This window comes from Eleutherodactylus coqui, chromosome 5, assembly GCF_035609145.1.
Source record: "Eleutherodactylus coqui strain aEleCoq1 chromosome 5, aEleCoq1.hap1, whole genome shotgun sequence".
Lineage (NCBI taxonomy): Eukaryota > Metazoa > Chordata > Amphibia > Anura > Eleutherodactylidae > Eleutherodactylus > Eleutherodactylus coqui.
Window position 1 is genome coordinate 215,755,484 of NC_089841.1, and position 14,742 is coordinate 215,770,225.

Consider the following 14,742-nt stretch of genomic DNA (forward strand, 5'->3'; position numbering starts at 1 on the left):
AATTGGAGGAGGATGTCATGTGGATTCTGGCGCATGGTGTGAACATACCGTCCGAAAACTTATCTTCCATTGCTTTCAGTGGGATAATGCGCTGTCGCTCGCTCAGTGAAGATTTTTGCATTTTGAAATTTGAAATCTGTATCATGGAAATACAAGTTACACGTTGCACGGTTCGACTGACTTAGTACAGAAATCAGCAAGTAGTCACATGCAGATTAGTTCCAACGAATAGGGCGGATCTGCCACATCAAATTACAAATCTATAAAAATATCAGGATCTGGTGGGTACTGCTCTAAAATGGTAAAGTGAATATAGAATACCGTATATATTCGAGTATTAGCCAACCTGAGTATCAGCCGAGTCAATAAGTTTTACCACAAAAAACTGGTTAAAAACGTATTGACTCAAGTAGAAGCCTAGCTATACTCGAGTATATACTAGGTAAAGCCGTCAGCGCTGTGTAAGTAAGCGCTGTGATTGGATCGAGCACCAGCCAATCACAGCCGGCGCTCGATAAACCAATCACAGCCATTCAGTGATGTCATCCACTGAATGATCGATCGCCGGCTATGATTGGCTGGCGCTCGATCCAATCACAACACTTACCTACACAGTGCTGACGGCGGGGAAATTCAAAGCTGAGCAGGGAGATGACAGCGGGGAGAATTCTCAAGCAGCCTGCCGCACCGCCGGGGAGACCATTGCGTCCGGGACACAGACGCAGGCTGGGAGGTAAGTATTGAGGGTTTCTTGTTGTTTTTTTTACCTCACTCGAGTATAAGCCGAGGGGGGCTTTTTCAGCATAAAAAAATGTGCTAAAAAACTAGGCTTATACGTGAGTATATATGGTAATTTAAAAAGGTCTTGAGCAATGAACAAAGTAGGAAGAAGAAAAATCTTAGAGTCAGTAATTGGAGTAATAATTGAGAACACACAATAGGTTACATTTTGTTAACAATTTGTCTTTAATTTGAATACAAAATACAAATATGTTGGCTTTTAACAATATATTTATATCTTTGGTTAGAGGGGCAAAAAAATTGTTCCGGCATTTGAAGACTCATCACACGGACCTACAATGTAAGTGAAAAACAACCATTTGTTAGAGATTCTGAAACATTGGCACTCCAACATGCTGCAGCCATTTCTCCCAGCCCTCCTTTATTATGGCCACATCTCTTCCGCTGGACACCAAGATTCTGCTAGGAGGTTTTCACACCTTCATCAGTGTTTCTTTTGCATTTGTGGCCGGTAACACAGAGCCAATGTAAAGTTATTCACAGGGTAGTATAAAGGGAATTTCACACGGGACGGAATTAGTCGTCGCGGATATTCTTCTTCACAATGTTATTCCTAGGAGGTTTGAATTGCGCACCGGTTAAAATCTAGGATATACCTATTAAAGTATTGCGGATTTGTGTCAAGTACCTCTATAAACATGCCCATGTGAAAGCGTCCTTACAGTCGCTACAAAAGAGCCGCACATTTAAAAGGAAGGGCCACCTTAGGTTTTGCCTAGTGACAGAATATCCCTTTACACATGTGACAATATAATGAATACAGCGGTACCTTGATTTAGTTTCAATCTGGCTGCCATCCTGAGATAATTTCCCCAGAAAGGGTTTTCCCACCATATGCCAGTTAGCTGTGTACCATCTGATGGTTGGTTCACCTTTGCCAGCGGTCCAGGCTCGAAATCATTCCGTCCCGAGATAGACTCACAGCACACGCACCCGATCACTCAATGTGGCACAAGCACTTTGAAGGTGGAGACCACGCTGCAGAGGTCACTCAGCAAGACCACGCTAGCAGAGCTGGACCGTCAATCAGACGGCCCCCAGCTAATAAGCATACCGCACGCAAACACTGAGGCAATATCTCGGGATGGCAGCCAGATTGAATCAAAATAAGGGCTCCTGCACACTGGCGAGGGCGATATTAGGCTGCGATTCACAGCCCGATGCCACTCATGATCCTTCCGAAAACCCCTGGATGCGAGGCGGTTTCACATGGAAGCAGCCTCACATCCCTGCGGAGGTTCCCTTTATTCCTGCAGTGACCGCCGGCCCCATTGAAAACATGTGAAACGCTCTGGATGCGACAGCCCCTTCGGGGCTGAAGGGAACCCCCACTGTAGCCGTCACATCCGCCGCAGGGGATCGCGATGTCCTCCATTGAAGGCAATATCGCAAAAATAAAGGAAATGTTGCCATTTTTTTCACGCAGCATCGCAAACGGGAATAAAAATCATGCGTTTTCACTCACTCACGCATTGTGAGAAAAATCCACTTCTTGGGTGCCGTGTGGGTCTTAACAGCAGCAATTACTCTGCTGCCCTTGTATAAAACATGGGTGGTGGGACTAAATAAGTGTGAGCACCAGCACTGGACTCAGTTGAATGCTCTACAAGGGAATTAAAAGACCAACAGGGGCCGCCATAACAAGTATGTAACAGCAATATCTACGCAGGAGCATTTTTAAAATAATTCCAAATTAAAAGACAGAACACAAAACCTAGTTATGTTCCTCATGATCAAACAGAAATGTAGTATTTACTTAAGGGAAATCTTCTTTATAAAGAGGTTTTCCAGGCAAATAGGATAGGTACCAACTATTAATTGCTGGGGACTCGCCGCACAGGAATCCCGGCAATTACCGGATTGCCTGGCCAGCTGTAAGAGCAGCAGGACGGATGCGCATCATAGGAAAAGGTATCAGAAGTTACCTAGCTGGCCTCACTTCCATTCTATGGAAGCTGAAGCACCTGTTACACTTCCACATCCGACCCAGATGTTGAAATGCAATAGCCAGTTCTAGCTCTCATTGATTTCAATGGGAGTGAATCCACCTCGGCTACTTTTGCTGCCTTCTAATATGACACACGTCTGGCCCATCGCTTTGAACGTCGGCTGGGCGGATAGGCGATCACCGGGAATCCCGTGTGGCGGGTTCTTAGCGATTAATTATTGATGACCTATCCTGAGGAAATACCGGAAAACCATTTAAATAATTAGATAAACAGACTAGAGACTGTCTGTCGCCCATCAGGTCAGTTCAATATTTTTCATACAGGAAAAATAAAAATGAAGATTGGTCCACTGCTTACAACTACCAACTATCCCATTAATTAAAGTGAAGGAGCAACGCTGGTGAAACCCATAAGGAGACAAGATGTCCCAGCCCAATAAAAGATCTAAAATAATGCCAAACCTTCATTTTGTTCATTGCTCTTTAGCTCTTGGATTTCTTCTCTTGTTTGTATATGGCGGATCATCTAAAAAGAGAGAATATATATAAAAGGTAATCAAATTAAAAACAAAGTTCAATAGGCAGCAACACATTCATTGCGACAGTCCAACAAAATGACGCTTGCTTGAACCAAAAGAAGATTTGCAAGACAAGTGACGATTTTTGGAAATCTGCAGACAGAAATCAAAGGTTTAAAAGTTGATCCGATCTACAGCCGCACTTTTCCCCCATAGGCTTAAACAGGAATCTCCTTATATACATGATCAGAACTATTTGAAGGACATGCGCTACTGAGGTCATAACAATGAAAACTCTGCCAAAATGTACAAAGCAAAACGCTATGAGTGAATAAACTAAGAAAAAAAAGATGTGGAAATACATTCAATAATAATAGTTATTTTCTCTATAAATGGATATGAAGCTTCCTTTTACCTTCCATCTCAGAATCGCTGTCTTCCACGTATGGCAATTTTATTAGCGTCTGCCGTTTGTCTCTTAGGACCACCAGCTGCAGCTTCCCTCTTGATTTTTCAATCAACGCCTGGGCTTCAAATAAAGACATGTTTTCTGTCAAGATACCATTTATCTGAAAATAAACAGGATGTCGTGAGATAGAACATGGGCCATTTATAAAGAAACCCTAGGATTCTGCCCAATGTGTATCAAAGATTATTTGTTGGCTTATTTCATCAAGTGGGATCTGCTGTACTAGGAGAGTTATCGAAGGAGATTCTCACTTTATTTTTCTTAAGAATATATCTAAAATATAATTTTACTAAGTGTACGGACCCAAAGCCTGGCGCTACTGTAAGGAGAACCCAATTCCCATAGTGTTGCCACACAGATTGTAGTGCTGTGTGGGGCCCCAGGCATCGCGGTAAGACTTGGTGCCTAGCTAGCTCATATTACCTAGGGGGCTTCAAGTGACTAATATCCAACTGTATCGAGTGCTGGGGAAGGAGGAGGACGCCTCATAGGGATAGAGGGCTCTAGTGGGAGAAAGAACCAGTTGCCATCTCTTACTAATGGATGGGGCAACGTCTTCATCAGAACGGGCTGCTCAATGATACATACAATAGCTGTGCAGCATAGCCCCGTGTGTAGCTGTGCAGCATAGCCCCGTGTGTAGCTGTGCAGCATAGCCCCGTGTGTAGCTGTGCAGCATAGCCCCGTGTGTAGCTGTGCAGCATAGCCCCGTGTGTAGCTGTGCAGCATAGCCCCGTGTGTAGCTGTGCAGCATAGCCCCCTGTGTAGCTGTGCAGCATAGCCCCGTGTGTAGCTGTGCAGCATAGCCCCGTGTGTAGCTGTGCAGCATAGCCCCGTGTGTAGCTGTGCAGCATAGCCCCGTGTGTAGCTGTGCAGCATAGCCCCGTGTGTAGCTGTGCGCCGTTCAGCTGTCATGGCAATCTGGCGCTTTATGAAGGTCCCCAGGACTGCTGTGTATTTCTGCCTATTAAGCGGTGCTTGTGGCAGAGCTAAATAGAATGCCTGCTGAAAGCACCGAAGTATTTCAGTCTGTTATATAAGTGCTCAAATGATCACAAGTTCAAGTCGCCTAAGGGGACCTGTAGAAAATTTTTTATGTATTTTTTTCCTAACACACCCTTTTTTCACATTTTTAAAATTAAAAAATAAAACGCAAACATAGTACATACATATGAGGGAGGTCAGACCTTTAGAGAGGTTTGCTATTCTAATAATGTATTATATATCCTGCATGGTGAATGCAGCCAGGAAAGGAAGAAAAGAAAAAAAAGCTAGAACTGCACTTTTTTGGTCACTTTGCCTCAAAAGAAAAAATGCAATAAAAGAGTGCCAAGAGTCATTTGTACACCCCACCCAAAAAAAAATAGTACCAATAGAAATAACAGGTCGCCCCACAAGTGTCAGGGCGGCACACAACTGCATCGACTGAAAAATAAAGTTACCGTGGTCAGAAGATTGAGATAAAGTAATTTAACTATATAAAATGTGGTATTGCTGACATCCTACTGGTCACAGAATAACGTTCATAGGTCTGTTAACAAGATCCTGCAAAAAACAAAAACCTTTCTCCCCTTTCACCCCACTTAGAAAGTTAAAACTGTGCCATTGATAAGTACAATGTGGGCTGCAAAAATCAGGGCCTCGGATGCCTATGCCGACCAAATAAAAAAAAAAAATTTTTGGCAAGAGGTGACAAGAATAAAGAAAAACAAGGAAAAAATGTTTGCTCCTCAAGCAGTTAGCACAATAAACAAATCTAAAATGTTGCTTTTTTTTTATATCCATCCTTCTTTGTCAAATACCATTGTGTGCATTAAAAAGAGAAAAAACACAAAACAAAAACCACTATACATTCACTGCCTATAAACTGGACAACACTGGGTCAAAAAGGCAGCAGCTACGTTTGACATGCAGAGTGGTGTGCAGATTGACCTGACAGTTCTCACATGGTTGAACAGATCAGTTTTGCTTTCTGTAATTTACAGCCTCTGAGCAGACTTGGTAAATGATTAACAATGGAGACCTTGCCAAAGCACTTCTGATAGAAACCATGAAAGATGCAGGAAGATTAACAGAGGTGGGTGGCCAACACTGAGCCGCTGCCTGTGGATTCTCTCTATATAATCCAAATTATTTGGTTAGTCACCATCATATTAATGTGGAAAAGTTTTTTTTTTTTCCCCAAAGTTTCTAAACAATCCAAGCCGAATCCATTGTGACACAAACGTTAAGTGGGCAAGCATTCTAATATTTATAGTGCATTCTGGTTACCTTAGGCCCGCTGCACACGGGCGGATGTGCACTGTGGAATCCGGAGCAGGCGTCTGCCTCTGGATTCCCCAGCAAATACCACCCACAAAATGCTAGTAAAAAATGTTTTTCCTCCACACGAGCGGAAACTAGACTGTTATTTAACACTCTTGGAGGGGAAAAAAAAAAAAGAAATAGCTGCGTGTTCTGTTTTGTGTGGCTTTCGCACGGACAGCTTCCATTAAAGTCAATGGAAGCAGTGTGTTCCGTGGCCTTTCCACAGTGACACCGCAGAAAGATTGCGGATTCCGCATCATTGCTAAGCGATGACGCGGAAAAAGCAGGCGTTCAAAAAAAATAATCTGTACTGCGCATGTCTGACACGAGCTGTGCGGACCATCCGCAGTACAGATGAAGAAATAAGTAATATAACCCGCCCGTGTGCAGGCAGCCTTAGACATAAAGAAACAAAACAAAAAAAACTGGTCTCAAGTAAAAAAAAAAACACAAAAAAAAATCATCAAAACCATGTAGTCTACCTTGAGAACGATATCACCTTCATGCAAATTGCCATCTTTTGCTGCTAAACCAGTGTTTGTCAGTCCTTTAATGTAGATTTGGCTGCCAAGACGAAGACCATATTCTGAAAGAATAATGGGGTTAAAGGTGAGATCACAGAGTTTAAAAAAAAATTAAAAAGTTAGCATTTTCAAAAACTGTAATACATAATGCTTACCCTCGTTTGATTTCTTTTTAGTTAACAGAACGCTGGTGGTGTTTTCATCTCCGTACCCTTGAGGGGATGGACTGCGGGACTGAAGTTTATCCCGACTATGGCTTTTCTGAATACTGCGGTCATGTTTACGCTCCGCTGGAGACCTTCCATACTGACGATCTGGACTATACTGTGCATTCTTTTCATAGGTGTCATATCTATCCAAGGTCCTTCCACGACTGCTATCTCTTCCATAACTGCGAGGGTCATCCAAGTCACGATCAAGGCTTCTGCCACGACTTCGCTCTCTTCTGTACCCACGTTCTTCATCCAGACCACGGTCTATGCTTCTGCCACGACTACGATCTCGTTTATACATCTGGTCGTCATCGAGCCCACGGTCTATACTTCTGCCACGGGTATAATCTTGCCTCAGTCCATAATCCACATTAAGATCTTGGTCAACACTTTTTGCTCTGGTTCCATAACCTCTCGGATCTCGTTCATAATAAGGTCCTCTTTCTGGATCCTTCCGGAAGCTTCTATCTGGACTAGGATCTCTGCTTCGAGATCTTCCATAGGCACTCCTATCACTGTATGCAGTGGGAGCATTTTGGTGCTCAAACTCTGTGTAGTCATCCATTACATCCAGGGCCGGTTCTGATTTACTTGGCACACCCATCTGTACCCTTCGCGGCCTTCTTACTACCTGTAACATTTAAAAGTAGCTTTACATTTAAAGAAAAAAAAACTCAAGCAAAACTTAACACTGTGGAAGTTTCTTTCTCCTTTTCAGAAGGATTTATAGAAATAAGAGGCAATCAGGACGAGAAGCGGCGCTGGATGGTCAGGGGAAACTGAGCAAGGAGTATACTTTAGTTTGTCATTTTAACCCTTTTATACCCTCTGTACATTTTTATATGAAATTCGGAAAACCCCTTTAACCCTATGCAATCCAATTTTAGATTCAGGGTTTCCTAGAGGGGGTTCTTGCTGCCATTATACAATGGCGCCATGTGCTGGCTAGAGGCCGCGACAGAGCAGCCAGTAATATACAGTAAGAATACTCTGCCGGACGTCTTCTGACATCGGAGCTGTACAGCCTTCAATCAATATGTTGGAAGACGTCAGACAGTGGATTGGAAAAGGTTAATACTTGCATTACCCATTGGGTGTTTAATGAGATCATTCATAGCCAGAAGCCATCATGCTGTACATAAAGATACTACAAATATCTTTAAGGGCTTAAAGTCATGTCATATGACACGTCCATGGTAGTTAAAGGGTAATGGGTTATCTCATCATGACCAGTCCTTTTTAGAGTGAGCTGGCTTGACAATCACTATGGGTAACTTGGCGACCAGCCATATTGGGGGAAAGCCACAGAAGGCCATGCATGCTCTAGGCTGGTGGCTTTCCTCTCTAATACATGAAGGTGGGAGGGTGGGCTATATATGCCCAGATAGTGAATATAACGGACATCTCAATAAGACAATGGGGGAAATGTGATTTTAAATCCGCAGCGTGATCCGCGCCCCATAGGGATGCATTGGACACCTGCAGGTAGTTAAATACCTGCGGATGTCATTTTCCCTTCAGGCTGGATTGCGTCTGCGGGAAAACACCCTCGGCATGCTCCATTTTAGTGTTGGTCTCGCGCGGGGACGGCTCCCGCAGGCTTCTATTAAGGCCTATGGAAGCCGTCCGGATCCGCGGAACACCCATACCTGAATCTCTGCTCTCCGGCGTGGTAGCGCCGGAGAGCAGGTGTCCAAAAAAAGAATGGAGTGCCTGGCGCATGCGCGCAGCACGCTGCCGGCATGCCAAGCACATCCCCCAGGCCGAAGAAAGAAGATCCGGCCGCGATGGAGGGAAGATCCGCAGAGTACGGACAGGTAAGTTTAATCTTATTTTTAGCCTCATGTCCCCAGGAAAGGCGGGACCTGCTGTGGGATTCTGCTTGAAGAATCCGCGGCGGGCCTGATTTTCCCCGTGGACATGAGGCTGGTTTTAAATGAACACATGTGCACCTTTCATAGCACAGCCACATAGGTGTGTAATCTGAACATTAAGAAGGATTGCTTAGTTTACCAAAACTGCGGTTCTCCCACATTTTCTTAGTTGCTGAACGGCAAATGAATGGGGTACATTTTCCAGGAGGGTCCCATTAACCATAACAACACGATCATTCTCTCTAAATAAAACATGAAGAAAAAAAAAAAGAACATTACTCTATTTATACGTAAGTAACTAACGTGGTTATGTCCGCATTTCACTGGCTTCAGGCAGTCATTGTACGGCTCTGGCTCAACCCCAAATATTCACTTTGTTTTTTTTCTCGCCACCCTCAAATCATAACTCTTATTTTTCCCATTGGTGTGGCCATCTGAGGGCTTGTTTTTTTCAGGACAAGTTGTATTTTTCTGTTGCATTATGTAATGTACTGAAAAAAAGGAAACTTTCTAAGTGGAGTAAAACACAATTCTGCCATTTCTGGATGTGGGGGATGTCTTTTTTCCTGCAGTGTGAATGCCGTAAAAACAACAGACATAACTTTATTCATTCTATAGGTTTTTTATTTATTTATTTTTTTTTTCAATGCTCTACTTTTAGAAAATAAAATCTCTTTGAGACTAAATTAATACATTATCTCTCTATATACCGTATATTCTGCTGTCATCTTCTGACAGCCATAACTTTATTTTTCTGTCGATAAAGTTTTATGAAGAGGTTTTTTTTGTGTGGGACACCCTCTAGTTTCTACTGGCTCCGAATGCGCCATCTTGGATGGCCGGGTGCTTTTACACCACGGGAATACGCCCATCTGAACTGCTGCACTGTAAACCGACGCATCAGATGGGCAGCGTATATCAGCCGACCGTGAAAGCACAGCCGATATATACGCTCAGGTGAATGAAGCCTGAGGACGCAACTGTACATCCTGCGCCGTGAAGGGGTTAATCATTCTTCTGTTTACAGAAAATACAACAAAAGCGGGCAAGGTACTCCGAAAAAGTCAGATTTTTTTACTTCAGAGGGGAACACGCTGGATCGTGGGAGCGGGCGAGAAAGAGAAAAGAAATAAAAATACCCAGCTCCCTGTCACGTCCCCCAACAGCATCACAACTTAGGGTGCGTTGGAACAATTTTTGAAACTATAATCGTTCCATCCAGACAAACGAAAGTGAACGATAATTGTTCAGCTTAAACACAAACCAACGACTGAAGAAGAACCGGGAGCTTCTTGTCCATCTTTCAGTTTCAGCTGGAATAAAAATAAGGCCAAAGGCACACGGGCAGCGTTGGGCGCTGCCATAGGATTGCATTGGTTTACGTAAACCATTGCAGACAACAGCGATTTTGATTGCGGAAAACTCGCGCAATAAAGAAAAAAAAAAAAAAAAAGCGGCATGTCCTATTTAAGTGCGAACCTTGCATGGCTGAGTCACTGCTGACGCGCGAGCTCTGCACTGCATATGTGCGCCAGCCGGCACATCCACAGAGCAGCGCGAAGACACTGGACAGGTAAGACGGAGGTCACTGCAGGGGCACATTGGCGCATTCCGCTGTGAGAATCTCGCAGTCGAAATCACACTCTGCCGTCTGAATTCGGCCTAATTGTCGGCTTCTCTTTAGGTTTATACATTGATTGTTCAGGGTTTCACAGAGGAATGTCAAATACTGAAAGAGAAAGTCCCAATTCCCAACCTTGTTCTGCCCATCTGATTCCGTAGTAAATACTGCCTATAAACATGCTATTGGGGGGGGGGGGGGGGGGGGGGTGGAAATCGCTTTTTCCTTTTAACGAGCAGAAAGCATGTTCTATTTCAGCGCAGATTCCTTGTGGAATCCGTCCCGGTCGTGTGCATTGGACCCAATAGGCTGCGCGAGAGAGATGGTGATGACGTCACCAGCTCATTTGCTCGGACAAGTGAGATGATTCGCGCGGTTCTTGGTCAGCGTAACAGGGCCATTAGTTTATGGTGCTGTGGGGACGTGACGGGTTCCCTTTAAGTAATTAATATTAGGTCTGCTTTGCACTGGTTTCAGTCAGTCAATCTGGCCCAAACAAAGATCCTATATTGCTACATATCCAGGCAGATTTACTATTCATGTGTCTGGAAAAACTGGTTATGAGCCTCAATTAGTTCATCTCATCCTTCTCCAGAAACCATATTTATTACCTGACAAAGGAACAACTCAAGGACTCTCCAGAGAACGTAGTTGCTCTCTGAACTGCACTCCTATTGGTGCCTAAAGGCTTTCCAAAAGTACTACTTTCAAAGTTGTTAAACAGGAAGCGCGGTAATAAACAAAGTAACAAACTAGAATCTAAATGTAACAAAATCTATGAAGAAAACTTTAAATTACACTGAAGAAAAAGGAACAGCACCCAGGATAGGCAAGTGAAGAATGTAGGGGTTATTCTAAAATGTTAACAGTCTACATGTATTCTTGTAAAGCCACATACTGCAAGTAGCCGTCTGCAGGTCCTCCTTGAAGGACATCGGAGATTACGATGGAGTTGTCACCATTGTTAAAATGTGGGTTGTCTCTTCCTCCTGACACGGCAATGCCAAATCCTTTCTTTGGATCCTAATACAGATAGAATAGCGAGGAGCATTAGATAGTTATTGATACAATGACATAAACCCACCAACGTGACAATATAACCCCCTGTCAGTCATGTTGTACAAAAATATTTTCTGAAAGGAGCATTTTTAAGTAAAGCCAGCAGTCCCAAATGGTATGTAAAAAGTCTACCTATTACAATGTCTAAGGCCTATCTGATGTGCCTTTACAAACAGTGCATTCTATACGTACCAACGGCTAAGAACAGGATGATTTACACACCAAGCCACATGTTTGGATCGCATAATGTTCTGTATGAACCAAGAGGCATTTCCTTTCCACAATTGGGAGTAAAACAAGTGTAATCTGCACTACGCTAACTCCAGAGAGCAGAGCTATGAGCTTCGCACTAGCGTACTCCACAAGCTTTTTTCTTTAAGTACATATTGCTTTTAACTTTTGATTATAACGTTTATATAGTTGTAGCGACCCAGTACATCATCCTGGACCCCTCCATAAATGTCATACATATGTCTTAGGTTGATGCACTGTGCAAAGCGGTCTTGTTGTTTCCAGTATTGTGTTGCACAGCTGCAGCGCTAGAAGGGTTAAATGTTTGATAAAATCAAAGCCTGCATGTAAAGGTGTCATGTCTGTCATGTCATGTGGTATGAGAGAAGGTATAAATAGGAGTAACTGAGAGTGGGAAAAGGGTCTGAGTTTTCATCTTCAACCTGTGTTCCATCTTGGCTTCCACCAAACAGAGAGCCACATTAAGGCACCTTCAGCCTTCTTGTTATGAAGATGGAGGAGAAGGAGAGATATCCTGGGATGTTTGAATGTAAGTTGAGTAAAGCCCCAAGAGAGAGCAATTGTAAGTAGCTACTTCTTCTCAAGGTCAGTGCAGAGGTACTACTTCAGTGTCTAATTTTCCTACGTGGCCATCTTGAGCCTAGATCCCCACGTAGAGGTACACCCTTTGACACACCCTTGCGTCTTCAAGACTGGGTGGAGGTACTACAAAAAAATAATCACTGTTCACACAAATGCATCTTTGAGCTTGTGAGAGCCATGTGGAGGTACTGCGTTTTGAAGACTAGCGTGTTTACCTGCGCTGTGAAGTCTATAAGTGAACTGCCTTGTAATAATTGTTAAAAGTTTCTCAAGTAAAGTTTGCCAGGCTCTAACCATTCCTAGGGACCCATGGTACTAAGAATCTGTCCGAGACTGATTTATTCTCAGTCGAGGGTCATACCGGTGTTTGAAGGAACACTGGCGTCACCTGTGACAACTACAACCCCCACCCCTAGGAGTGTCGACGGTGGCCTGCAGTGTACTCTGGCCTTGGCTGCGTGTCATCCCTCTGGGAGTTTGGCAAGTGCCACTGTGACAAGCCATCACTTTACCCTCCTAGCTCCCCACGTGTCAGGTGTCCGGAGTCTCCCTATGGGACGCTGCATAGAGACCAAAGTGTTTTGGTCCTAAGGATGGGCCAGACACTTTAGTAATTTTACCCATGTGGTGGTTTTATGCCCTCTAATATTCTTCCTGGCCTTCTATTTGCAGCTTTTTTCCTTTCATCACGTGTGACTATTTTTAAATACCCTTTCTTTTTCCTCTGAAAGTTTTTCCAGTTTTTTTAAAATTTTATTATATGTGTACAAAACAAAGGAAAAAAAAGTTTAAAAATGTATAGTTCTTTTAAAAATAGTTTTTACGTTAAAATAAAGTTTTGTTTCAAACGTTTTGGCGACTGTTTAAGTTGGAGTTGAAGACATTTTTTTAAAATCTCATTCTGTAATTTTATTTTTCTTTTAACTTATTTTTTGTAACTTTTTTTTCTTAACATCTATGTCTACCATTACATGAGGTAAAGATTAGAGATGAGCGAGCGTACTCGGAAAAGCACTACTTGCTCGAGTAATGTGCTTTATCCGAGTATCGCTGTGCTCGGGTCTGAAGATTCGGGTGCCGCTGCGGCTGACAGGTGAGTCGCAGCGGGGAGCAGGGGAGAGTGGGCGGGAGAGAGGGAGAGAAAGATCTTACCTCCGTTCCTCCCCGCTCTCCCCTGCAGCTCCCCGCTCCGTGCCGGCACCCGAATCTTCAGGGACGAGCACAGCGATACTCGGATAAAGCCAATTACTCGAGCGAGTAGTGCTTTTCCGAGTACGCTCGCTCATCTCTAGTAAAGATCTCTTGTGGACAGTCACACTTTTTATTTATTTTTTCAAACTTCCACTGTAATTGGAACATTTATAGTAACCCCTAGTATGACAGTCATTGTCAGATGTGGTCAGGGGTAAGCCAAGACCCTGCAGCTGAGCCTGGCTGCTGCATCCAGAATGGATTGGAAAGGGTAGAGTTTAGTAAGTGGGAAGACTGATCAGTAGGGAGTTACAGTCATCAAGCATAGAATATATCACGGCAATAGTAAGAAAAGGATGTATTTTAGAGAGGTTCTTGAGGTGCAGATGACCTGAGCGCATAAAAGTCCATTTACACGAGACGACTGTCGGGCAAATGATACCTGACACTCGTCCCTGTGTGTCCGCGCTCCCATGCTGTCACACGGGAGCTACTGGTGCTTGCTTGCACGCTCACGGAGGGGATCGTTCAGTTTAAATAGCGGCTGTTCAGTAGTGAACGACCGCTGTGTTTTGTCAATGGAGAGGGACAGGGGACCGAGAGGAGTGAAATCTCCTGCACTGCCCCGCCTGTTGGCCGATCCGTGAGCGAGCCAACACCAGTAGCTCCCGTGTGACAGCACAGTAGCATGGACACATAGGGACGAGTGTTGGGCATAGTTTGCCCGACAGTCGTCCTGTGTAAATGGACCTTAAGTGATTGAAGAGTGAAGGAAAAATTAGCATCAAATATGACCCTAAGACAGCAGGCATGCTGCCTAGGACAGATGGTTTTACTGCGTAGGAGGTATAGTAACAAATTAGTAAACAGATAAATTGATTGTTTCCCTCTTTTTTTTTGCCACATTGTTAGGAACCAAAAGAGTGTGTTCAGAGCTAGTAAAATATATGGGAGACTTACCTTTTGCAATGTCACAGTGTACTGTTCCCAAAATGTGTCTTCCATTCCAAAACCCTAAAAACACAAAAAAAAACGGTTCAGTGTGAAAATATTATAACTTAAGACGAAAAAGGAAAAAAAAACCCAAAACAGTTCTATTACACATACAGTACAATATTCATCCAGCTCCTCTCACCTACATAAATATAGTTTTTGAACTTCACTTTTGGTGGTTTTTAACCCATTAAGGATGAAGCACTGTAAATTTATGGCGCTTGGTCCCGGGCTTAAAGCCCAGCCGTATGTAAAATTACGGTGGGGATTAAAGCCCCCTGCTCTGCAATCAGAAGCAGGACGGGTTGTCAGCTGTTAAGGCCCATTTACACGGAGCGATGACTTACTCAAAAATTGCTCAAACTACAGTTTGAGTGACAGCTTTGACCCA

General features: G+C 43.6%; 1 protein-coding gene across 1 annotated transcript in view; it reads right to left on the bottom strand.

The window, feature by feature from the left end:
- Nucleotides 1-942: 942 nt before the first annotated feature.
- Nucleotides 943-14,742, bottom strand: part of LOC136628364 (tight junction protein ZO-2-like) — a 28,898-nt gene continuing 15,098 nt past the window's right edge. Inside the window, exons 2-9 of the mRNA XM_066604197.1 lie at nucleotides 14,319-14,372; nucleotides 11,173-11,297; nucleotides 8,793-8,895; nucleotides 6,723-7,410; nucleotides 6,526-6,629; nucleotides 3,683-3,836; nucleotides 3,212-3,275; nucleotides 943-1,074 (exon numbers count right to left, since the gene is read on the bottom strand). Coding sequence (XP_066460294.1) covers nucleotides 3,223-3,275; nucleotides 3,683-3,836; nucleotides 6,526-6,629; nucleotides 6,723-7,410; nucleotides 8,793-8,895; nucleotides 11,173-11,297; nucleotides 14,319-14,372 — 1,281 coding nt within the window. The 3' untranslated portion in view covers nucleotides 943-1,074; nucleotides 3,212-3,222. The remainder of the gene's footprint in view (nucleotides 1,075-3,211; nucleotides 3,276-3,682; nucleotides 3,837-6,525; nucleotides 6,630-6,722; nucleotides 7,411-8,792; nucleotides 8,896-11,172; nucleotides 11,298-14,318; nucleotides 14,373-14,742) is intronic.